Below are 26,369 nucleotides of genomic sequence, written 5' to 3'. Positions count from 1 at the left end.
ACCCTGAGCATGCCCACCACAAGAAAGGCGTATTGATAGGCAAACATAAGCAGAAAAAATAAGTAGCCAATAACCAAAACGAGAGAAAGACTTGTAGAGAGCTATACATGCTTCTCATGGCCTTTGTAATTCACTTTTGGATGCAGGCAAGGCGTTTTTGAGGTAGACTTTCATGCGTTCCTCCACAATGTTGTTTATGAATTCATTGCGAGGCATTGTTCTAAACTCGAGATTCAACTTATCCCATTTCTCCTCCGCTCGCAAGCGATGGAGTTTCTCAGCCTTCTTCACATTCAATGACCATTTTCTTTCCTTGTTCGCAAAATGTGCCTCCGTGCTCTTTTTCCATTGATGCTTGTCATTGTGTCTTTCGGGTGCTTTACCTCTTGAACCCATTGGCACATTCAAAGCACGGCCTGCTTTTCGTAATGGAATCTGCACATCCAAGCCAGCCTCTCTTTTTAGGTGCCTGTCCATACGCCACCTTACAAGCTCAAAATGGAATTGATTTGGACACTCCTTGCTAGCTCTGCATTGTCATGCAAGTCTTCCTTCCGGCAAAAAAACCTCCACGTATGGCAATGGTACTATATTTGCATGGCTTGCTTGAAGGCTTTCCCATCTCTGCCTTCATACAACAACCCCATCTTTTTGTGCATCTCGAATGCTGGTCCCTACACCACGAGTTTCATCGGGTTTCTTGTCTTCCTCTTCGGAAAAAGAGTTGCTAGAAAGTTTCCAAGAGTCCCTCTCCTCCCCATCATCCATCAAGCCCTCTTTGAAAACGCCCTCTAGCTTTTTGGAAGGCCGGAAATCGACTGTAGACTCAGCTGCATTTTTGTCACGCTGCTTCGCGTGGCTGTTGGAGAGGGCATGCCGTGAGGATGTAGCCTTGGGCTGCTTCAAGTTTCTTTTGGAGACATTATGGACTGCTTGCCTCCCTTCATTCCCCCAACATGCCTACGTGGGGCCATTGCAATCCTTTGCAATATCCAGTAGGCCTACTTACTTGTCCACCATTTGTTCTATGTGCCATTTGCAAAAGGAGGCCCACTTTTTTTAGGCGTGCAGGCTTGACCACCTTCCACCTAGCTCCCTTGTCCTGCGCAAGAGGTGCGCCGGTGCAATGCAAACCACGATCAAGGCACTCCCCCACCCGCAACCACTCTTGCCCTCTTGTGCCCGCAACCCCCTCGAACCTATGCATGCAAACCACTCCCCGCAATCCTCATGCAAACGTACGACGTTGCCAGCATGGAGATCCTTGCCCCTCGACGTAAGCCCAAATTTGCTAGCGTGGCCCAACTTCCCCGCCCGACTGCCCCACGTAGGCGCGTCGGCCATGTTTACTTTTTATGCCCATGTTTACCTTTTTTTTTTTGCTTATGTGGATGACCTAGATCGATCGCGTTGGAATCCGCGCCCGACTCCCCTTCCACTGATCCCACCGCCTGCCTCAGGACTAAGTAACATGGGGTATTGAATGATGTGGGAGCCGTGGGATCGACGTGCGAGAAGTGAGACACGAATATTAAAAAGACGCTCAGCTGTTCGATGTGTCCGAGTTTACTTTACAACATTTTTGTTTACTTTATATATTTTTGTTTTCTCTACTTAGACAATTAAATGCACGCGCGCTCGTCGTTAGTGCACTAGCCTCTCATTGTGGCTGGTTGGGTTCCAACCTATTCCGTGCACTTGACGTTGACCTTTTGTCTGCCGTCTGCCACTCTCGAGATTCCCCCCCCTTCAATGAAGTCCATTAATCCCACTGCTCGAGGGTCATTAAAGACCCCGTGCAACTTAGTCATGTGGCACCGCCTGTGCTTCCTTTAATATACCGTGTTATATAGTTCTGAGGACCACTAGCACCCCCTCGTACTAATTAACACCTCCTTTTGGGAGGTGGGATCAATGGCTCACGATCACCGGTTGATTGTGACCGTTAGGTTGCGTAGGAAATGCAAAAGATTTCCACTTTTCCGGATCTGAGGCTTGAACCCGCTACCCTCTCCCGCACGGAATTGACTCTAACCACTAGGCTATCGCGCGTTTGTTGAAAGGTATGTGTGTGGTAAGTTTATAGATCATGGTGTCGCGAACAAGTTTATGTTTAGTTCACACCTACTTCACACCGAGTTCACATTGAGTTCACACCAAATTTGGTGTGGTGTGCAGACCCTCCCAAGCTCACACTTTGTTCACACCATATTCGGTGTGGTGCACATACCTCCCGAGTTCACACCTAGTTCAACCGACGATCGGACGGCTCGAATTGCACCCGCCTTCCGACGCTTAATGTGGGTCATTGATCTCACCTCCCTAAGGAGGCGTCAATTACCTCCCCCCCCTCCCCCCGTTGGCACTGCATGGTTGTAGGTAGTGATATAGATGTGGTGCCCACCAAATTATGTATAGACATTCTTTTAAGCTTTTTAGGCAAATAGCATATCTTTCTCTCTCTCTCTCTCATGTGCGCTGCCAAAGCAGTCGAGATATCTCTCTCTCTCTCTCTCACACAGCAGGCAGTGCCGCCGTGTGCGCGTTAGTGCGCGTTAGTGTCGGTTTGTTACTTAGTGTTGTGGGCCTACATTTGGAATCAAGGTTATATAAAGGCCTTTCCCGTATTCCGGGAGTGCAGCTGGACTCGTACGTACATGGCACGCCGAGAGTAGAGCGCCCAGCTAGCTTGCTCCAATTACGCCACAGAAGAAACCGCCAAAACGCGATGGAGCCCTCACACTCCACGCCTCTTCTGCATGGAGCAACGGCCCTTGAAGATGCAGCCTCAACCCCCGACAACCTTTGCATCCCTGTAAGTTAGATGCAATAAATCTCAAAGCCCTTCGCAGATTGCATCATTTTCTCCTTTTCTGGTCAATCTTGCATGCATACCGACCGGCATGCTAGCTCTTTCTGAGCTTTTCTTGCACTCAACTATACCTTTTTATGCAATCAGAAGGGCTTAACAAGGTCATATCTTGTGATGGGGACGCTTTCTAAATTGGGATGATATAAGGGAATTCCACTTAAGAGGCTTTTTTTAATTGACAAGATGTAACATTCTATTGGAATGGATATTGGTGCTTCTTATGAAGTCATTACTCTGCGGAACTAAATGTTGCAACAAAAAGTAACATTTTTCAATTTTATCCTTGTGATGTTGGTAAGAATACACAGATCTAGGTGCTACTGAATTTCACCTATAAGGTCATGTGTGTTTGAATAAGGATGTGAGAGAGGAATGAATCCAGGAAGAGCCTACATTGTCCACTCAAGGAAACTGCAAGTAGATGGAGAACTAGGTATCGGATCTCAATAGTGGATGGAGAAGAAGATATATGCTCTCCCATAGGCACACATGAGCATGTCAATTCAAAGGTCCGTGTACTGAGTTTCTATCATGGCTCTAGAGATGAGGAGAAGACTCATTATCAAATAAAAGGAATTAATATGGTAAGAGGGTATTGTTAGGTGTATGCACCATCATAGGTAGCTCAACATCAATTTGTTGTAAATAGCTTGGGAACTTCGTAATGCAAAAGTTGCCTGACTACAACATTTATTGGCACTATTGAGAATTTTTACATCTGTATTGTCTAAGTTCAGCTTTGTCATCCGATTCAGGTTCAGCTTTGTGATCAAGTTTGTGTGCTAGCCAGAAAAATTGTTGGGAGGTTCTTTTACCATTTATGTCAAACACATTGGTAGTAAAGAAACTTATTTGTGTGTGTTCCCCAAGTTTAGCTTTGTTATTCTAGCTTAGCAAAATAGTTGGCAGGTTTTGCAATCTAAATAAGATGTATTTGATTATCCTGAAAGTGTTAGAATGATGCCAACTTCTTTGACATCCTTATTTCAGGCTGGGTGTTAGATTTTTTGCACTGTGGCATGTATGGGAAATTTACTGGAGAACTACATAAGCACCCATTGTACGCTTGCAAATGTTTGTTCCTTGGCTTCTTTATTATACAACACTACCATTGTGATGTGGTATCAAAGTTTCAACTTTATGCGTGAACTTGGAGGAGTGTCTGTGAACTTTTATTGTGGTGGAGCTGGTAAGAAGGAGAGTGAAAATGGAAGAGGCTGGGACTTGGAGTTTATTGTGGTGGAGTTGGTGAGAAGGAGAGAAAATATGGAAGATGCTCGGTGTTTTGCTCTTTGGCACTGACAAAAAGAGGCTTCACTTGCAGAAGTTTGACTGTGCTTGCATGTTGCAACAATTACAGAACAGTTTGTTGTTTATCATGTGCTTTTGCTGTGAAAGCTATTGTGTAATTTATTTTTGAGCAACGCTTAGAAAGCACGATAGCAACAATTGAGTTGGTGGTAGCTTGTGTTTCTGGAGGACTTGCATTAGAGGTGACTTGCTTGGTGTTGCAGTAGGCAACTTTGATACCAAGAAGGAGATGTGAGAGGAGCACGTGGATAGGAAGAGACAAAAATGAAATGAGAAAGCTGTAGAGGTCTTTTTCTTGCGCGAAAAAAGAACCTTCTAGTGGTTTATAAATTTGTCCAATGGGCTACATAACCCCAATCCCCTGTCATGAGGGAAAATTGTACAAAGTCGAGGAATCCAAGGATTGAAATCCTAGTTTATTTGATGAGCGGGTTTTGCTCTAAGATTGAGCCAAGGGATCGTCAGGTTGAGCGTCTTCGCTCTAAGGAACTTACGAAGGGAAGGTAATTTCCCAGGCTCACTGAAACTTATGTACACCTTTGGGTACATGGATAACACACGAAGATGCAGACCTATACCAAGGAATTGGAGGAGAGTTTGTTATACTCTCTTGAGCGTCTTTTTGCGCGCAAGGATATTCTGACACGAGAATCTCTATTTGAGATGTGTTCGGTAGAAGGAATTTGAGTTTCTCTACGGAGAAGAGGTTTTCTGATGGTCGTTGATTATTGAGTACGCTATGTGCCTTGACCATTACAGTAGCAACTTTTGGTTGCGGTATATGTTTTTCCATGAGCAGATCAAGTAGCATTTACACGCTGCTGAAATAAATTCGAACTATTATGTTCGTAAGAATATAGTTCGCAAACCGTTTCAAAATGGTAAGAATTACATATGGGAGAACATCCCTGAGAATCAAAGAGGGTACACTCTATTGTGAACCAGGTTTGAACGTACGTTTAGAAAATGCTATGGCTAGAATCCTATTTGCCTGAGATTTTGCAAGGCGTCATTGATGCTCGCAAGATGAGTCATTTTTATTATACTGTAAGGAAGAGACTCTAATGGGCGTTTGGAAAACATTGCTGGTGGTAATAACTCGCAAGAGGAAAAGATTGGAAGGAAGTGTCGCCGTGCACAAGGAATCTTCGGATTGGAACCGTCCGCCTACGTTGAGCGACGGCCTAGAACAAGAACCTTCTTTAAGGTGATCGCAAATTGTGAAAGAAAGACATTGAGCTTAATGCTCTATGACTTGGGCATTCCCTATGTGGGAGGGCACAAGAGGTTTAATACCCTCTGGGCTAATAGCGCAGGATTATGCGCAAGGACAGATACCTAGATTGATTTCTAGGAAGATTATTCTTGTCGAATTTGAGAAGACGGAATCAAGTTAACAGAGTCTCGGATAAGGAAACTTTGGATCAGAACAACTGGCCTACCCAAAGCAAAGGCCCAGAATAAGAACTTACTTTGGTAAGATGACACACTTTGTCTGCCACAGGAAGATTCACATGAGCTTAATGCTCTCGACATGCCCTATGCGGGAGGACAGAAGAGGTTTAATATCCTCAGGACTAATAGCACAAGGTTATGCGCAAGGACATAGACGTAAATTGATTTTTAGGAGGATTATTCTTCTCGGGATTGAGAAGGTGGAATTGAGTTCAGAGATTCTCGGAAAGACGCGAATGACGAGTTCTTACATGGCTCGTAAGTTTGATGAATGGTGAAGGATATCCTCGAGGTACTAAAGGAAGGACATGAACTGGTAAGGTAAGTATTGAATTATGAAATTTTTTGTTTAATTTACTTTTTACGTTCTCTACTGAGAAAGGACCAGCTCAACTCACCATTGAGCAAGATTTGAAATTTGTTCCGGTTTCTCCCCGGCAGTTCAGTTGGACCTCTACAGTTGAGGACAACTGTTTATAAGTGAGAGGGATGTTGCTAAATTGCCTTTATTTGACATAAAAATAACTCTACATGAATTATTGGATTTATAAGTGAGAGGGTTTTCTCGCTTGGAACACCAGGAAAAATAATTCTAAATGAATTATTGGAATTTTAAGTGAGGGTTTTTCTCACTGGAGACATCCGAGTACAGAGTATTACTAGTGCGTCATTCAAAGTAATGACGGGAGCATTGAGAATAGGAATATCTGTAAGGCCACCAAGAATGGGTACTTCTGATGCGTCACATCGGATGGGTGACAGGGAGCATCGGAAAGAAGTATCCGACCATCCGGGAACGGACATCTCTGATGCATCATAGGATGGGTGACATAGAGCATGGTGAAGGAGATTGTACCGTAAGTTCTGTAGGAAAGGACTAGGTGATGGGTATTCCTGATGCGTCACAAGGTGGGTGACGGGTGCATCGGAAAGGGGATATCCATAGTCAAGAGGAAATTCCGAACTATGTTGGAATTGTGCACAAGGAAAAGCAAGCACTTGAATGAAGATGGGCTCAGAGGAAACTTAGGAAAAACAGATGCTTTCTGAGAAAGCGGGAGTGCTTTTCGGGAAAGCAGATGCTTTCCGGCGAGGAAGTCTATGTCTGCATTGCAACTGTGCGTGTGATTGCATCCAGGGACGCCTGGGAAGTGTTGTGAAAGCATTGTTTTTAACTTATAAGGTTTTTATTGAGTTTTTGGGCAGATTCAGACTATTTCTAAAATATGCCGGCTGCCCATTTAATAAGTGGGCAACCATCTGATAAATAAGGCAACAGATCAGCGAGCGTTTTCTCTCTCTCTTTTTCTGGCAGAACAGCGAAAAAAAAATTGATTTTTTTTTTTTTGGAAAAAAAAAAAAACGGCCGCGATCTCTATGCGAGCAGCTTTTCGTGCCCGTGGCTGGGAGCTATAAAAGCATCACATGACCTCACTCAGAGAGGAGAGGATCAGTTTTTGCAAGAAGGAGATGCTGTTGCAGAGTTCACCCGCAAAGAAGACGTTTGCCGGTGATGCCCATGACTGTCCCAAGTGTACCAGATGTCACCAAGACCCAGTGCGCGAGTTCCCTTGCGAAGAAGTGCCTACAGAGCGTGTTTCCATCGCGACAAGTTGCTGTTTTTCTCTGTTTTCAGCCCATAAACGTCGTAGACGGGGCTGATTCATGAGAAGGAACCCGAGAACACACCTCTTTTGTGTGTAGGATTGGAAGAGAGGATTTTCCATGTAGAGATCTCTTCCGGGGAATTGCTTTTTCGAGAACCGAGTTGTGTTACGAGCGTCGAGACTTTGAAGGTACGATTTTCATGTTATGATCTCTAAGTATTTGATTGCAGGTGTACTTCCTCTTCGTCAGGGAGTAGGAGCAGAGGAAGGCATGAGCCTCTGTAGGAGAAAAGCGCTCTGAGGAACTAGAGCCAGATCAGCCCAAGGGTTTTGTACCCAAGTTTTGGGAAGCAGATCCATGGATTGAAGAGAGGTAGACTCTCGAGATGTGATCCGAAAGTTGAAATTCCCAAGGGAAGGACTTCGTGTCCAGGAAAGCGGAGTTAATCTGCAGGAAGAGGACTCTGGAAACAGAGTTAGAAAAGAGTTGCAGGGATGTCATGCCCTGAGTCTGGAAGGTGAGATCCAGAGGCGAGAACCTTGGTTCTCAAGGATTTGGAATAAGGAACGGAAGTTCCTTGGAATAGGGTTTTGCCCTAGGAATCAGAAGCCAAAGCTTCCGTGAACCATCAAGTCTTATTCTAGAACGAACGTGGTAATACGTTCGGTTCAAGTGCTTGTATAGACTTCTCCTCAGTAATAAAGATACTGTTAGGGGGGGGGGGGGGGGGGGGGGGGGGGGGGGGACCAACCCATCTTCTGGTCCCCAGTACTGTGTCGATCTTCTCACTCTCTTATCTCTCTATCTATTTCTCTCTATATCCTTTGGCTTCAGTACTAAGTGATAAAGTCTATTTATCTGAATGTATTTTATTTTGTTATGCGCTCCCGTTTGTGACAGTAGGCTAAACAAAATCTTCTCAATGAAAACTTTGGATAGCTGAAATCTTCAATTTTGATGCAATTCTTTGTGACAAAAGTCTTTGGATGAAGGCATAGGTTGATGAGGCCCGAGGGAGCTTCACAATGATCTATATCGAAGAGGGGTGGCTAATATTGAGAGAAAAGCACTGCAAAAATAGAGAATATAGTAACCAAATGGACTGTATTGATGCAAAACAACAAAAAAAGTGAAGATAAATGGTTAGATCTAGTGAGAGTCTGAGAGAGGGCTTCTTTGTGGCCATGCTCCGCCTTGTGAGGCTTTCCTAGGTTCTAGGCATCATTGTGGATTTTCTAGATTTAGTCTGGTTTGGCCACTTGGACCTCTTTTGGCTGGGCCTCCTATTTTATGGAGGTGACCCCTCATATTTTCACATTTTATGGGTTGTGCGGTATTTGGGAGTGGGTCGGGCATATTGACAAGCTCTCTATATAGGGGAGGGGGGCACTCCCCATCTGGGGCAGTCAGTGCAGAGGCTTGTAGAGGGTGACTTGTGGCTGCATTTTCGTTGTGGAGAAGTCTCTCCAGCTTGCGTTTTTGCATCGATAGGGAGCTGACAGTGCTCTGTTTCGATTTTGTTCGAAGAATCCTTGAGGGTTTGCGTTTTTCAGCTGATATACGATAGACGAGTGCTATTGTTTTTCAGCGAGGAGTTGGACAAGGTTGGGGCTGTTTTTTGAAGGCAAGGGGGTGGCAAAGGTGGAGTGGAAAAGGGTGAATCGAGTGATGATCTCGTTTGCAACTGTGAGTAAGTCTTCTCTCGAGACCGGGCAGCCAATGGATCTTAAATCTATCGCGGTAGGTCTTCTTGGAATTGACCTCCTATCGCATACCGCCCACCGAATGGGCAAAGGACACGATCTTCATCAAATCCTATAGTGTAGTGTGTCAGAGCACGCGCGCGCGCGCACACACACACACACACACACACACACACACACACACACACAGAGAGAGAGAGAGAGAGAGAGAGAGAGAGAGACTAGCGCTAGCAAGAATAGAGAGGGATTGCTGGAGAATTTCCACTGAGAGAAAATGCTAGTGATGCAAAAATGTTGGAGAGAGGAAACACACCACACACACACACACATGTTGGAGAGAGGAAACACCACACACACACACACACACACACACACACACATGTGCTAGAGCGAGAAAACGCTAGACAGAGGGTGTGACCAAAACACTGGAAGCTCTATCATTGATATACTCATACAATGGGGGGTAGGCTTCCTTAGATAGGGAAGCCAGAAAAATGCCCTACCTACATCTCTAAAACTGAGCAAGGCCTAATAAAGTTTGTAAAGTCACTGAAGTGACATAATGCCCCCATTTTATAAGGGAAAAAATGCAGAACACTGAAACTTTGTGTCACATGCACATCTAACCCTATGTGCATGTGGAGAAGCTGTAACTCCTACCTCTAGGGTTGAGGACAACCTAGGAAGTGTTCTGGCACCCTTGTGAGCTTGTACATAGGACATGCATGTCGAGGCACTTTAGATTAGTTGCATACCCTTTGATTGCACTTGAGCACAACCATCATTTGCTAGGTATAGGCATTGGGGAGTGAGAGGGATTGCTGGAGAATTGCAACAGAGAGAAAATGCTAGTGATGCAAAAATGTTGGAGAGAGGAAACACCACACACTCACACACACACACACACACACACACACACACACACACACACACACACACACATGTGCTAGAGCGAGAAAATGCTAGACAGAGGGTGTGACCAAAACACTGGAAGCTCTATCATTGATATACCATACAATGGGGGGTAGGCCCCCTTAGATAGGGAAGCCAGAAAAATGCCCTACCTACATCTCTAAAACTGAGCAAGGCCTAATAAAGTTTGTGAAGTCACTGAAGTGACATACTGCCCCCATTTTATAAGGGAAAAAATGCAGAACACTGAAACTTTGTGTCACATGCACATCTAACCCTATGTGCATGTGGAGAAGCTGTAACTCCTACCTCTAGGGTAGAGGACAACCTAGGAAGTGTTCTGGCACCCTTGTGAGCTTGTACACAGGACATGCATGTCCAGGCACTTTAGATTAGTTGCATACCCTTTGATTGCACTTGAGCACAACCAGCATTTGCTAGGTATAGGCATTGGGGAGTGTTCCCCTACAATTGCATTAGTACCCAGCGTGGGTACTTATCTGCATACAAAGCACCTCTTGTTAGTACTTCATCGACTTATTACTAAGTGGCATTTTAGCAGCAAATTACCAAATCGTGGGTTTTTAGTGGCATTACATAACCCAGCTTTAATTCCATATTTAAGTGACCCTAGGGGTCACTTCTCAAGCATAAATCAGTACCCTTAGTACAAGCACCAAGTACCTGCAGTACCTCAACATCTCTAGCGTTTTTGCACCAAATCAGCCAACACCATCCCATCAGCACCAACGTTTTCAGTTTGCAGCCATAACCTCGCGGTACCGTCGTAGATCCAACCGTCAATACTAGCGTTTTCGGTTTTCAGCCCAAGACAACAGATCAGCCAGCGTTTCAGTTTTCAGCACATCGGCGACAACAAATCAGCCCATACTCTCGTCGCAGTTGCAGATTCCATCAGTTACCCTAGCGTTTTCAGTTTTTAGCCCTTAATGTCAAACATTACCCTTAGTACCTAAGCATCTCTAGCGTTTTTGCACTAGATTAGCCAATAGCATCTCATCAGCACCAACGTTTTCAGTTTTCAGCCATAACCTCGCTATACCGTCACAAATCAATCCATTAGGACTAGCGTTTTCAGTTTTTAGCCCAAGACAATAGATTAGCCAGCATTTTCAGATTTAGCCCTCAAATCAGCCAACATTTTTCAGTTTTCAGCCCATCGACGACAACAAATCAACTCATAGCCTCGTCGCAGTTGCAGATCCCTTCAGTTACCCTAGCGTTTTCAGCTACTAGTGTCCAAGTATCTACCGCAAGATCCCATCAACATCTTAACATTTAGGACCATTGTATCAGCATTTGTGCAATCTAAAGTAAATACCTCTCTAGCGATAGAGAGGGGGGCCCTTGGAGGGGGGTTTGGGACCCCATATGGTGTTAGTCTCTATACTGATGCAAGTGAAAATCAACATGTAAACAAGTGATGATTCGTCGAGCCCTTTGTTCCTTCCCTCAACTCTCTACGTGCCCACATTTGCCACACGAGTAGATTGAACAAACTCTTTGCAATGAAAACTCTAGGATAGGGGAAATCTTCAATTTTGATGCAATTTCTTTGACAAAAGTTTTCGGATAAGGCATAGTTTAATGAAGGAGCTTCTTAATGATCTATATCGAAGTGGGATGGCTAAATTTGAGAGAAAAGCGTTGCAAAAAATAGAGATTCTAGTAAGAAAATGGATTGTAATGATGCAAAACAACAGAAAAGGTGAAGATAAGTGGTCAGGATGATCTTCTCTAAGGTCAATATGAATTGAGTTTTGGATCTCGTCTCGCGGGTTTCTCGTCTAGATCTAGCAAGAGAGGGTTTTTTGTGGCCATGCTCCGCCTTGTGAGGCTTTCCTAGGTTCTAGGCATCATTGTGGATTTTTCAGATTTAGTCCGATTTGGCTGCTTGGGCCTCTTTTGGCTGAGTGTCCTATTTTATAGAGGTGACGGCTCATCTTTCCACAATGTATGGGTTGTGTCATGTGACACATCCCAACCCCATGTGTTCGTGGACAAGCTACACCAGAGCAGGGTTCAGTCAGTCCAGTCAATTTAGATTAGTAGTGATCTGGCACTTTTGTGAGTCTATTCGTAGACCGTGCATGCCCAGTCACTTAGCATAGATGCATATCCTCCGGTTGCACACAGCATGATCATCGGAATTCCCATCAGAATCCATTAGCATTAGTTAGGGAAATTTTCCAGTGCATTTAGCCTATTTTTCTATTTTTGGTTATTGTCACTTATTATTTTTAAGTGACTTTCCAACAAAAGTAGGTAGGGCAATTTTGCTAAGTTAATATATAAGCAAACCCAAGTTAGCACTCTCTGACAGAAGAGGCAGCAGGAGCTTCCCGCTCAACAGGCAACTTCTCAGCAGTACCCCCCCTCAGCAGTAGACCCTCGCCATCCACTCCTTCCCTTTGGCGTTTGCTCCCAGCAAGCCATCGCCTACAAGTCCTCTTGCCTGGCGTTTTTCACCCTCAGCAAATACATCCCAGCCAGCGTTTTTCAGCCTTGACAAAAACGCTATCATCACTTGCAGATTCAGCGTTTTTCAGCCAGGTAAAAACGGAACTCAGCAACAGCAAAAACGCAGAATTCAGCAGTTAGATACACACAATTTTCAGTAGATACACAGTAGCAAATCAGCCCCCAGATTGGTTGCAGATGATCCCTCATTTTCAGCCATAAAAACGCAGCCAAAACAGTCCTTTTCAGCCACCGAAACAGTCCCCAAATTCAGCCAATAGAAGATCAAAGATTTCAGCCTAAGTCGCTGTCGTCACCACCGTCGTCGTCATCGGCATAGTCCCATTGCATCAGTCCATTGCATACGCATTGTACACCTTTGTGCAATCAAAGTAGACCACTCTCGCCGACGAGAGTGGGGCCTTTGGAGGAGGGTTTTACAACCTCTCGGGTGTCGTATCTATTCTCTCTCCTTCTCTCAGTCTCATTCACTTGCACGCACAATATCCACTCACTTTGTTCGTGATCATAGCACTCTCCATAAGACGGAAAGCTCTCTTTCCCTAAGAACTAAAAGGAACCTTGAGCAATAAAGATCACTAATCTTGAGAAAATACAACATTCATTCTGCTGCACCTTACATTGGTATCAGAGCTTTGGAAGTGTTCTGCATTACTCAAGGAAAGAACCACAAGAATTTTTTTTTGCTTGTTGCGATCGCACGAACTCAAGTTTACTTGGGCGTGGTTTTCTTGAAGAGTGACAGGAATCCCAAGAAAGAAGGGCTTGTCCAGCCTCCCCTTGTGTCTCTTTTCAGTCATTGAGAGCGGACCGTGCACTTAGCGGCCGGCCAATCGACGTGAGGTGGGAAAAAAACAACCTTGGTGTGAGCGCAAGGCCGCCAAGGGGTGCGCCCGCAGAAAGGAGTAGAACTCGGGTGAAGAGAAGATCCTTCTCCAACGCGATTTGCAAGTGAAAGAAAACCTCAAGAACCTCAAGAATTCAAGAACCTCAAGACCCCCAAGAACCCAAGTTCCTCGTGAACTTAAGAACCCACAAGAACCTACAAGAACCTACGACTTCAGAATGATCATCACTCGAAGCGGAATGGATACTTCGCTTGAAGGTGATGAGCATGAAAGAGGCGAAGAAGAATTTTCCCCACAAGGAGGTTTTTTTGACCCTTCCCCATCTACGACACCGATTGCATTAACTCGAATAGAGGAGTTGGAGCTGTTGTTTATGGAACAGAATTTACAACGCAAAGCAAAAAATGCCGCAAGAATAGCAGCCATAGCGCGTGAGCGTGAGCAAGCATGCTTGGAAGCCAAAGAACGACAAGTCAAATTGGATCGTGAATTCCAAGAAAGAAAAGCAGAAATGGAACGCAGACACGCAGAGAACCAAGCAAGACAAGCAGAATTTCATCGCGAGAACAAAGCACGACTGTAAGAGATGTTGCGACTCTTTTCTCAAGTGCCGACACCGATGTAAGAGATTCGGGAAAAGGAGACTCTCTCAGTCTCTCCATCGCATGATACACAGGATTTTCATGATTGTATGGCATGATGATGTTTTGAACGACAATGATAAGCACAATGATTTTCATGATGATGAGAAGCATGATGAATTGAATGACAATGATAAGCATGATGATTTGGATGCCAATGATTTGCATAATGATTTGGATGACAATGACAAGCATGATGATTTGCATGATCAAGATGTGATTTCTCACAAGCATGATGAATTGCATGAAGATGATGTGATTGTTCACAAGGATGATGTGTTAGTGGATGCTTTTCCTAGCGAAACTAACCTCGTAGATTTGATCAATCACGAAGATCCGATCTTGGCTTTCGAGTCGAGGTCCAAAGAACCCCCAAAGGACGATTCGATCATTCAGGACGAACCGATCTTGGCTCTCGAGCCTTGGTCCAAAGAACCCTGACAGGAAGTATTATGTGTTCGCATGATTGATACGCACGCATTGTTCGAGTGTTTCATTCGTGAAGGTTTCCTGTATTTTAGTCAGCATCATTATGTGATCCCTTTTCCTAGGCATGACATTGTATGTTGAGCACGTTTCTCTCATGGATGAGCACGAATGTATGCGGATTGTTCATGAAAAGCTGAAAAGTTTGTATGTAAGGAAGTCGCATTCCATGTCTCTTCCTTGGCATGACACAGTTTCCGAAAGAGCACATGATAGTATGAGCACAAAGTATGGGCATTTCCATTGTGATTTGCCACAGTTGATTGTTTTTGATCAAACAGAAAAGATTCGACCTCATTGTTTGCATGTGTTTGATGAACGGGTGGTCACTCCGTCTATTTGTTCATCTACATTGCATGCAAAGTCTTTAGAGAAGACAATATTTTTTTCCTTCACTTTACATGGAATGCGTATGTTCATGGTTTTGTGTTGGAGATGGTTTTAGGAATTTTCAGCCATGGAGATTCTTGAAGACGAAAGAAGCAGGTCTCTAGACGAAGTTGAAGCATCAAAGGAGCCACAGAAGACTGTGTGTTGCTTTCGGCGCGGCCCCAAAGAAGCAAGCATTATAGACCTTTATGAAGTTCAAGTACCGCACGACCCACACATCAGAGTGGGCCGGCGAAGAGTCCCTTCCAGGATTCCGGATGCTGTTGGCGATCTCTCTCGACGCCGTACAGTTTGGTACCGGTACCTCACTTTGAAAAGGAGGGGATGTCACTTGACACATCCCAACCCTATGTGTCCGTGGACAAGCTACACCATAGCAGGGTTCAATTAGTCCAGTCAGTCTAGATTAGTAGTGATCTGGCACTTTTGTGAGTCTATTCGTAGACCGTGCATGCCCAGTCACTTAGCATAGATGCATATCCTCCGGTTGCACACAACATGATCATCGGAATTCCCATCAGAATCCATTAGCATCAGTTAGGGGAATTTTCCAATGCATTTAGCCTATTTTCCTATTTTTGGTTATTTTCACTTATTAATTTGAAGTGAATTTCCAACAAAAGTAGGTAGGGCAATTTTGCTAAGTTAATATATAAGCAAACCCAAGTTAGCACTCTCTGGGAGAAGAGGCAGCAAGAGCTTCCCGCTCAATAGGCAACTTCTCAGCAGTACCCCCCCTCAGTAGTAGACCCTCGCCATCCACTCCTTCCCTTTGGCGTTTGCTCCCAGCAAGCCATCGCCTACAAGTCCTCTTGCCTGGCGTTTTCCAACCTCAGCAGATACATCCCAGCCAACGTTTTTCAGCCTTGACAAAAACGCCAACATCACTTGCAGATTCAGCGTTTTTCAGCCAGGTAAAAACGCAACTCAGCAGCAGCAAAAACGCAGAATTTAGCAGTTACATACACAGTTTTCAGCAGATACACAGTAGCAAATCAGCCCCCAGATTGGTTGCATATGATCCCTCATTTTCAGCCATAAAAACGCAGCCAAAACAGTCATTTTCAGCCACCGAAACAGTCCCCAAATTTAGCCAATAGAAGATCAAAGATTTCAGCCTAAGTCGTTGTCGTCACCACCGTCGTCGTCATCGGCATAGTCCCATTGCATCAGTCCATTGCATACGCATTGTACACCTTTGTGCAATCAAAGTAGACAACTCTCGCCGACGAGAGTGGGGCCTTTGGAGGAGGGTTTTACAACCTCTCGGGTGTCGTATCTCTTCTCTCTCCTTCTCTCAGTCTCATTCACTTGCACGCACAATATCCACTCACTTTGTTCGTGATCATAGCACTCTCCATAAGACGGAAAGCTCTCTCTTTCCCTAAGAACTAAAAGGAACCTTGAGCAATAAAGATCACTAATCTTGAGAAAATACAACATTCATTCCGCTGCACCTTACAGGTTGTGTAGTATTGGGGAGTGGATCAGTTTGTGGTAGTCAGTGTAGAGCCTTGTGGAAGGTGCCTTGTGGCTGTATTTTCGTCGCAAAGAAGTCTCTCCAACTTGCTTTTTTGCATCGGTAGTGCAGAGCCTTGTGGAGGATGGCCTGTGGCTGCATTTTCATCGCGGGGAAGTCTCCAACTTGTGTTTTTGCATTGGCAGGGAGCTAAAGGTGCTATGTTTCGATTTGTTTGAAGAATCCTTGAGGGTTTGCATTTTTCGGTAGGCCCCTTGGTGGGATCTCAATGGAAGTCTCACTCAAGGTTGCTTGTGTGAGCTGGTTGACTAGACTAGTCAAAGGTGGTAAACTAGTCAAGTGGTCAACGTTAGGTGTCTCAACACCTAATGGTTAACAAAGTGCCAGATTTCGAAGATGGGAGGCCTCAAGCTCTCGAGCAACTCGAATTGCTCGATTTTAGAGGCTAAGGCTTGCACGATTTAGATCTTGTAGCAGCTTGTGAGCGCCAATTCTCTTCCAAACTTGCTTCACATTTGGGTTTGCTGAGTGTGCGTGGATACACACATACACTCCGACTCTCACTTGATGCTTTGCAAACCTTTGCCAGCGTTGAATTTTCAGCTTAGCTCCCAATTCCACTGGTCAACCTCACTGACAAAATCTTGCTTGATTCTTAGCATTGACTAGTTGCTCGACTTCGTCACGTGAGGATTCTGCTTAATTCTGCTCCAGATTCCATTCCAGCTAAATTCTCCCTCTGCTTTTCAACTTAGCTCCCAATTCCACTGATCGACCTCACTTGAAAAATCTTGCTTGATTTCTAAGTATTGACCAGCTGCTCGACTTGCTCACTTGAGGCTTCTGCTCTCTCCTCCAGATTCCTCTCGAGCTAAACTCTCCCTCTGCAGAGATCCGATTTTGATAAAAATTGCTTCCAAGCTTCAAGGGGAGTTGCACGCGGTGGGGTAGGTGGGAGGAAGTCGGAGCTCGGGTACCTTGCTCTGATACCACTTGAGGGGGAAGGGATCCCCGTGCTAGGTGTGCAGGAAGAGGGAAGGGGAGAAGGAGAAGAGAAGAGAAGAGAGACAAAGTTTTTTTTTTTTTCCGAGAAAAAGATCCTTCTATTAGTTAATGAGAACTGCCCGTAGGGCTACATCCACCTCTCCAAGAGAGGGCTACAACAAGAATGATGGGGAGACTCTCCCAGTGAAAAAAAGCAGCATATGTACAATGAGGCTAAATCAAGAAATGGGAGGAGGGAAGAGCCACACAGGTGGACAGTAGTGCCATCTGAGCACCCCCTGGGCTATGGTGAAGAAAGGCCGAGGGCGCCAGAGTCCAAGGAAAGCCTCGCAGCGCTCTCGCATGCGGTCGGAGCTACCTTGTAGTCCCTCAAGCTGTCCTCTGAGAGTATGGATCAGCTCTAGCCAAAAGTCACGAACAGTCTCTGCTGGTGGTACAGGGCGAGCCTCAAAGATGTGAAAACAGCGGGCGCACCAGATGAACCAAAGAGTCAGGCCACTGATGAGCTCCCAACACTCATCTCTCTCATTGCACCACTTCTGTGGAGTAAGCTCTGTAGCAGGCTGGAGTGTAGGTCGCCCCCCCTGCATCGCTATCATCCTGTTGGTGGAAGATAGCTCAAACTGGAGTGCCGGGCCCGTGAGGGTGGACCAAGCCGCTGCCCCCCAAGTGTACTGTCGAGCCGTGGAGAGGGCAGGCATCAGCCGAAGAACTCGTAGCCACACCTGCTGGGCCGAGGGACAGTCCCAAAGACAATGCCGCTGACTCTCCACCAACTGGTCACAAGCTGCACATGTGGCCGAGAGACCACTATGTACAAGCCAGCTCCCTACTGCTGTGGCTCTGTGTGCAACCAGCCACTGAAACAAAGTGACGCGCCTCGGCTGTTTGGAGTCCCACAGCCTCTGCCAAAAGGCTGCCAAGAAATCGACTGTGAGGCCCTCCTCCTGCCAATGACGTGCCGCAGCGGGGCGGGCCTCTCTCTGTGCGGCAAGTATATGACGTCCAAGCCGGACAGTGTATTGAAAGAAAGGGACTCCTGGGCGGTCTACAGAAGAGAAGGGGTCCCTCCATAGCCACTCACCAGGATCCCACTGTACTCGTGCCAGTGGACAACACTCCCAAGCCCATAGCCTCCAATGTCCAGTCTCAAGAGCTGCTGGGTCAGGGTCTATGACGCAAGTCCTCCCACAGATGCCCACAACTCGAATCCTCTGGAAACAGCACTCTGCTACCTGCGGGGCCTCTACTGCAACTCGCTGTAATCGTCCCCCACCCTGGAGCTCAAAGAACAGGGCTGGGACAGTCTCTGAGCAGGCTCTGATTGAAATGAGAACCTCCAGTCGAGTGAAGGCTCCCATCCACCTGGGTGCTACTGGCTCGAGAGGCGTGAGCCACTCAGCTGGAACTGACTCTGAGATGTCCTGACACATGCTCTGCACCCCTCTCATGCCCTGCAGCTGCAGCTGGAGACCCTGCACCTCCTCTGACAAGCCTGTGAACTCTAGCCAATCACCTAGAGAGCGCGCTGGACCTGCTGCCATGGGACCCCAAGAAACATGAGGCCGACTCGCAACCAAGTGGCCTCTCTGAGTGCTAACCATGGGGTTCCAGATGAGGGGCTGTCGTAGGCGCTCCTCCATGCACGTCGGCTGTCTCTGCTCTTGGCCACGCCGTAGGAGCTCCCAAGATCGAAGCAAACTCACAGCGAAGCAGTCCTCCAGTCTCCTGCTCAAACCAACTCGGCGCATCTCTGTAAAGATCCATCTGGTCGAAGGTTGCTAAGGGCCTCCTGACTGAGGCACCCTGGCACGAAGCCTCTGCAGCAAGAACTCCTTCCAGGGCTCCTCGCCTGGAAGAAGTCCTCTGACAACGAACTTCCCAAGAAGGGCTCTGCTCTGCTGTGCTGGATCAATGATCCCAAGCCCTCCTTGAGAACAAGGAAGTGTGATGACCGACCAAGCTACCTTGGCTCGGGCAATCTGAGTGTCACGACCTGACCAAAGGAAGTTCCTGATCAGCCTCTCTACCTGGCTGATACAAGAACTCGAGAAGATCCAGCACGAAGTGATGTATCACATAGTCGCCAACAGAACCTGATTGGCAACTACTACTCTGCCAGCCAGCGAAAGGCGTGCTGAGTTCCAATGTAACAGCTTTCTCCTGATGGACAGGAGAAGCGGAGCAATCTGCTGCTCGGGGGACAAGTCCATGCCAACCTGACAACCCAAGTATCGAACTGCAGTCCCTGGGGGAATCCATCTAAAACCCTCTCCTGGCATCCAATCTGGCACAGGAGCACTGCCAACCGAGAAAGCCACTGACTTTCTCCAGTTGATTAGTGCGCCCGATGCACAGTAGAAGGTCTCTAAAGCCTGCTCACATCTGTGAAGATTGGCCTCCTGGCCCTCTAAGTACAAGGCTGAGTCGTCGGCAAACTCAGCGTCCAGAAGCTCATCTCCTCGTATAGGGAGTGCTAAGCCCCTCAGACCAACCTGCTGTGACACCAAAAATCTGCTCATCGCCTCCGCATAGAACAGAAAGAGGAAGGGGGCAAGAGGACAACCCTGTTTGACCGATCGTGTGAGCATGAAACGCTCACCTCTACCTCCTGCCAAAAGCACCTGACTGTGAGCCTGTCTGTACAAAGCTGACACCCCTCTGATCCAAGCATCAGAGAAGCCCATCCTGCGTAAAGTGCCCTCTAGAAAGTCCCAGTCAACTCTGTCGTATGCCTTCTCAAAATCGAGAAGAAGAATCACAAGGTCCTCCCCACGGAGCCGTGCCAAGGCAGAAGCCTCCCAAAAAGTGAAGATGTTGTCAAGGATACTGCGTTCCTTGACAAAACCTGTCTGAGTCCCATGGATAAGGCTCTCCAAAAGTGGCCGAATCCTCAAACTCAGAGCCTTGGCAAGAATTTTGTAGGCTGAGTTGAGGATGGTGATGGGGCGCCACTGTCGAATCTCATCCAAGGAGCCACCCTCCTTAGGAATGAGGTAAATCAGGCCCTCACTCATGCTATCAGGCATCACTCCTGTGTGCAAAATGTACTAAAAGGCACTGCAAAGATCTGGGCCAAGCAGGTCCCAGTACTCCAAGAAAAAGCTGGGAGTCAACCCATCCTCACCTGGACAGCTACCACGAGGAAGGGCCCTAAGAGCCGTGTGCAGCTCCTCAAGCTGAAGTGGCAGCTCTAGCCTCTGGCGCATCTCCTCTGTCACAAGACAAGGCATCTGTGCCCAAACCTGCTCCCTGCATGCATCCTGCCGCTCTGACTGGGGCTCAGCCGACAGTAACTCACGGTAAAAGTCAGTAGCAACTGCACGCATATCCTCGGGCTCACAAACGACTGACCCATCAGGTCTCCTCAACTGATTGACCTTGGCATGCGAGTGTGTGCGCTCCTTGCCGCACTGTCGAAGCAAGGGACTTGCCAATACACCGTGTGCGAGCCACAAACGGCTCCAAGCACACAACAAGCCTAAACTAGCAAGCTCAAGAAAACAAAGGGTGTGTCACTCACCGCTCTACGCTCGCCTTCGTGGTGGATTCCTCGCCGCGATGAAGAAGAAGCTGCAGTCGTGCCGCGCTCAACCGCTTCGCCGCCGTCGTGCCTTCGTAATGCTCGATCGCACACACACTCTCCCTCTCTCTCTCTCTCACACACACACACGCACAAGGAGGTGAAGAAGAAGAAGATGGAGATGGAGCAAGAGCACTCTTCAATTGCACAAATGAGAGAATGAGTAAAAATTAGGTTTAGTTGGCTTTTATAGGAGCTCACTCCATTCACACTTGGGCGCCCATGCTTAACCAACTAATCCCTTGAATGTCCAAGTTAAAGTGCGCCTCTCATCGGCGATCACTCTACCTTTCCCTATTGGACCGACAAGCCCGGTACCTGACTCTAAATAATACAACGTTTATAGATCATAGGGTGTCCGTGTGCCGTGAGGGTTAACATGCCCCCCTTCCTGATGTAGATTCCGTCCTCGGAAGCTATTGAGTTGAAGCTGGTTCGTCGAGGTGGAAGAGCATTTGAGATGAATGTCCTTAGCCTTCTTCAGTCACTGCAAAATCAAACAACATTGGCACAGTAATGGCATTCTCTTAAAAAGCATATGCAGTTTTAGGTAGACACATTGATTGGTCAAAGAATTTCAAACAATTTGATAGCAATGAACATTAAATTGCAATGTAATCAAATGCATAAACAGATGTAAAGGTAGAAAATTAAACAAATCTGGGGTCACTAATTTGACGGTCGAAAGGCACTAGAGATCGAATATTAATACCATGGGTAAGCTTTTTAATTTTCTCTGGTCAATTAAGTTGTTTAATCGCGAGAGCCAAGTATTGATGTTCGAGGGTTGACTAGAGGCTATACCTAGAAGACTTTGTAGTTAAGCTACCATAAAAGGAATTTCTCATGAAATCATCGCCTGACTGATTACTTTTTCTTTGACCCCCCAAAGTCTTTTCACATTGATTCAATTATGATGTGTGTGCTTATTTTGTATGCCTTGGGTTTTTTGCTTTTCAAGGAAAAGCGCCCACACTGGGAACCTCTAGGGCTCTAGTACCATAGGCGATACATGTGAGTGAAGTACCAAATCAAGCCGAGATTTCTCTTCCAGCTTAAAATTTTACATTGTGGCACTTTGATTTTTTGTTTGTTCATTTTCAACATTTTAATTTTGTAACTTTGGGGGGCCATATAACATTGTTACACTCCCCAGGTTCATCACATTAGTAAACTCCCTTTATAATACTTAAGCTAAAGGTCAATAGGGTTAAGCCCACTAGAAAGCCCTAGTACATTTCACACAATGCTGCTTAAATCGGATTAAGAACCTAAGTAACCATTGCTTATTAGGAAGGCATTCCCCATGGTATTAAGAGAAGATTTCTAATATCTAGCTTGGTCAAACTAGCTTAGTCTGACTGCTTGATTTTTACACCTAAACAAGTGATTATGACAAAAGATTGCATTGAATTAAATGTTTGATACTAAGCCAATGCGCTGAATATTATGCTATCAATCACAATCAAAGCAGACAAACATGGATGCACAAAAGATAAGGGCAATGCTAATGGACAAGAAACACCTGTTTGTGTTGATGGTCGCGCTTGATTTGAAGGTTCCATGAAGGTCCAAACCCTATCAATAGCAACACGCTCCTGTACACACTATGAAACAAAAGGAATACCTCCAGGAGGCACATTAGTGGGAAAAGAGAACTTCGCTAATCTCTCAACTCTAAAACAGAAACACTCCTATCGTACTAATCTTACCTACCCTCCATCATTCAAGTGATGAGGATCAAAGGTGTTTTATGGCATAGGTTTCTGTTTCACTGTACCAAATGTGACATGTGTAGGTCTGAGTCAATGTTTTGACTTTAATGTGCATACTCGTTTGCTAATTGCTCTTGCTCTTTTTTTTTTTTTTTTTGTGAGTATAAAGCTTTATATGTACATTCCCTAAGATTGGTGATTGAGAGGTCAGGGAAAAAGGTTGAGAGGGAAACAAATGAATGATGACTGTCAGCAAACACTCCCCCCTTCCTTGGGTCATACCGTTTGAAATGAGCTTGTCACCCTTTGAAACCAATTATTCCAGTTGGTAATAGGTGAGGATTTTTGCCAGTAGTTTTCTATTACCCTAGGTGCCTTGTCAAGTTGCAAGGGTGGTAAGGTACTCTCCCAGGATTGAACTTGAAGTGGTTCATCAGGTGATTCTTGAACACTGGGAGGTGTGGATTCTTTTGTAGCTTCATGGAGGTCCACTACTATAGATGGAGGCTGTGTAGAAGCTTGTACTTCTATGGATGTATTACATGAGGAGCTAGAATCTTCATGGGACTCCCCCCTTCCTGAGCTAGGTGGAACAAATCGTTCTTTCTTTGGTACCCAAACTAGCTCGGGAGCGGGTGTGTAGCATTCTGTGATTTTTTTCTTTCCACGATCATTGATTCGTTTTGGAGCTACGGGATTGGGCTCACTTGGGTCAGGTGATAGGTAAGAGCACAATCTACATTTTGGCACCCAGATTTGATCATTTCCTTGATAGTAGCCTTGGGCTTCCAATAGTCGTTTAGGGATCCATCGCAACATTTTCTTACTTTTCTTGGAGTGAGTGGTACGTTTCTTACAAGGCTTCTGTTTTTTAGCACTAGCTATGGTCACTAAAGAAGCTTTAGGGACCCACTTGTATGTTTTCTTCGTTACATTAGGATGAGTCTTGTCGGAAGCGATATGCATTGCTTGTAGCATATTTAAGGGTATAGGCATTTCATCCCCCTCAGGTGTTACCCAGGTCGTCCCCCTATTTCCCCAAGTGTCTATGGTTGATGCTAGGTGGACCCAATCCACATTGTCTGATTCCGTCATACCCGGTAACACATCCATGTAAGGAGAATCTTGGCCAATGTCTGTATCCTTCTTACAAGTGTAACAATATTGTAGTGGGGCCGAGTGAACTGTGGTGTCAGAGCGATGATCAATAATGGTTTTACTCCCTAAGGGGTGTACCTTACCAGTCACCAAATCCACTCTAAGGACAGAGTCTTGGAATTGCAAATAGACATGATTTTTAGACCAATCGTGAACCATTTGTGCTTCCCTCATGAATGGTCGTCCTAAAATCATTTCATATGACATAAGGTGTTTAGAGAAATCCATTACAATGAACGTATGTCGTACCTTGTGTCCTAGAACTTTGATCTTAAGATCCTTGAGCATCCCCATAGGTTTGGCTATGGTACCATTTGCCATCTTTACCACAATGTTAGTAACACTGAGGCGGGGTTTTCCCATGGATTCCCAACAATCTTTTGTAACGATGCTAACTCCCGCACCACCATCAAGAATTCCCTTTATAGTTAATCCCTTGGTAGTGATGGGTAGGGTCGCATTAGACTCGTCGCCTTCAAAATACTGCCCTAATTCGTTAATGGGTACCTCGATCACAGACTCGTGTCCATCTAAGTCAAGTGATTGCACATGATTTTCCTCATCAATCATAATCGAGTCAGGCCTATTTGGTTGCGCAAACTGCGGTAATCCCGTTCGTAGCTCTCCGTTAAGGAATGCTCGAAGTGCAAGGAATAACTCAGGATCTCCATACAGCTTTGCTATGATCGTGGTTCGGACCTCAGAAGACATGAAGTCCACTAGTTTGGCAACATTCATTGGCGTTTTGCAGGGTGTAGGTCCTTGACTAGGAACTGGTGAGGATGGAATCTCATATTCCTCAATGGGATCAGGTATTCCTTCGTTAAACATCCTTTCCAACAAGAAGGGTGTATGCTCACTTTCTGATGTCCCGTCCTCACTCCCTTCTTGGATGATACTAGATATGGCTAACGGTCTATGGTTCATGTGGGGTGGATGAACTTGCGTGGGAAACACTGTGTCATGAATTTTGATATGCATGGGTTCTGGTTCTAGTTTCCTTTGAGTCTCCTCCACTAAACCTCTTAGATGTTTCACCTGCTCAATCTCGTCTACTGGGTTTGGGTACGTCCCAATCTTCTTTTTACGATTCTTCCCTTTTTGCCCCTGCGGTTTATCTTGGGGGTCTTGGATTGGATTTGGAAACACTTGTGGTGTTTTCAGAGGCTCTTTATGGTTTTCTCTTATTCGGTTTTCATTTGGTTCCATGTTACGGTTTTCTTGTCGGTCTTTCCCTTTGTGGTATTGGTTCTAGTCTCCATTGTCTCGACTGAATCTGAATCATCCTCGAGGTCATTCATATACACGGGGTCATCTCCTGTTCCTATGTTTGTTTTGGAACTTGGCTTTGAATTTTCCGTATTCTGCGACTTCTTCCTTCGTGTCTTCTTTTTCTTTGCTTGGATAACTGACGCGGTATCTCTCTCTTCGAGGATATGTCCTGGCCCTTGAAGCATGGACCGTGTAATCGCATAAGCGGGTGCGACGGGTGGTATTGGCGATGTCACACTAGCAATTTCGACCAAATTCAGGGGTGTGATTTTAGGCGCATTTGGGTTATAGGGGCATTGGGCAATCAAGTGATCTATGCCACAACGATTACATGTGAGTATTGGCATTGCAGACGTGCTCCCTTGATTCATTTGCATCTGTGCAGCATTCTTTTGCAGCCTAATAGGGCACTCCGCTACTCGATGTGGTCCACCACACTCGTAGCATTGAAGAGGTGGCCTCCTAGCCTGGGTGTTGATATTTTGACCTCTGGATGCGAGAGCAGCAGCTTGATAAACCGGCTTGACTTGTCCCCAACAATCTTCCATGTAGTATATAGGACATTCTTCCAATGTATCAAGTCCGTAGGCAATACTAGTGTCTATTTCCTCCTCACAGCCATCTGCATAAGCATTAGATGGCTCGCAACCCACTTGGTTCATAGGGGCGACTCTTGGATGCGGGGGCTGCGGTCCTAGCACAGGAGGTGGTAACGGTGTAGCTTGTACAACATTTTGAGATCTAGGGACCATGTGTTGCGGTAGTTGCTCAACAGGTGGAGTAGGCATCAATACAGGAGCTCGAGGTGCATCCGTCCAGGCTACAGGTGGTCTATTTGCCATCATACGTTTGATCATTAAACAATCCTTAGCTTGGTGACCATACCTACCACATGCGTTGCAAGTTCCATTAAATTTTACTCTAAACGTAGGGCACTCACTAGTGCTATGTGGACCTAAGCAAATGGAACACCATTGTTGCTCCCTTCTTGGATACATGTGACTATTTTGAGGGGGTCGATTATCCTTAAGAGACTCTTGGATTGCCTTGGTGAGGTCTGTCAAGAATGTCTCAAATACCTTTGGCTCATTGGCAATGGGCTTTGCAGTCATGGGTTCATACTCAATGGCTTGTGAGCTAGTGGATCTCGTGTCAGTAGACACCCTCATGCCTGCTATCATCAAGTTGTCCTCTAATTGGATTGCATTGGCAGTGACATCTTCCCAGGTTGTGATACCTCTAATCACTAGTCCATTATAGATTCCTTCATTCCTCAACCCTCGAATGAATCGATCAAGCAGTTGGTTATTGTTGAAGCGCTCATTTACAGGGCAACGAGAGTTTAAGTGCTTTAGACGACTAATGAAGTCCCTTACTGACTCTCCTTCCTTACGTTCGGCCTTCTGTAGCTGAGATGCTACACCCCAA

General features: G+C 45.8%; 1 protein-coding gene across 1 annotated transcript in view; it reads left to right on the top strand.

Moving 5' to 3' along the window:
• Positions 1 to 2,481: 2,481 nt before the first annotated feature.
• LOC147441172 (protein NRT1/ PTR FAMILY 8.3-like) overlaps positions 2,482 to 26,369 on the top strand; it is a 77,544-nt gene continuing 53,656 nt past the window's right edge. Inside the window, exon 1 of the mRNA XM_086482860.1 lies at positions 2,482 to 2,815. Within this exon, the coding sequence (XP_086338986.1) occupies positions 2,729 to 2,815 (87 nt within the window). The 5' untranslated portion in view covers positions 2,482 to 2,728. The remainder of the gene's footprint in view (positions 2,816 to 26,369) is intronic.

This window comes from Adiantum capillus-veneris, chromosome 15 (assembly GCF_014529385.1).
Source record: "Adiantum capillus-veneris isolate H3 chromosome 15, ASM1452938v2, whole genome shotgun sequence".
NCBI lineage: Eukaryota > Viridiplantae > Streptophyta > Polypodiopsida > Polypodiales > Pteridaceae > Adiantum > Adiantum capillus-veneris.
Note: the sequence above shows the minus strand (reverse complement) of the source record. Positions and strands in the feature narration are given on the sequence as shown.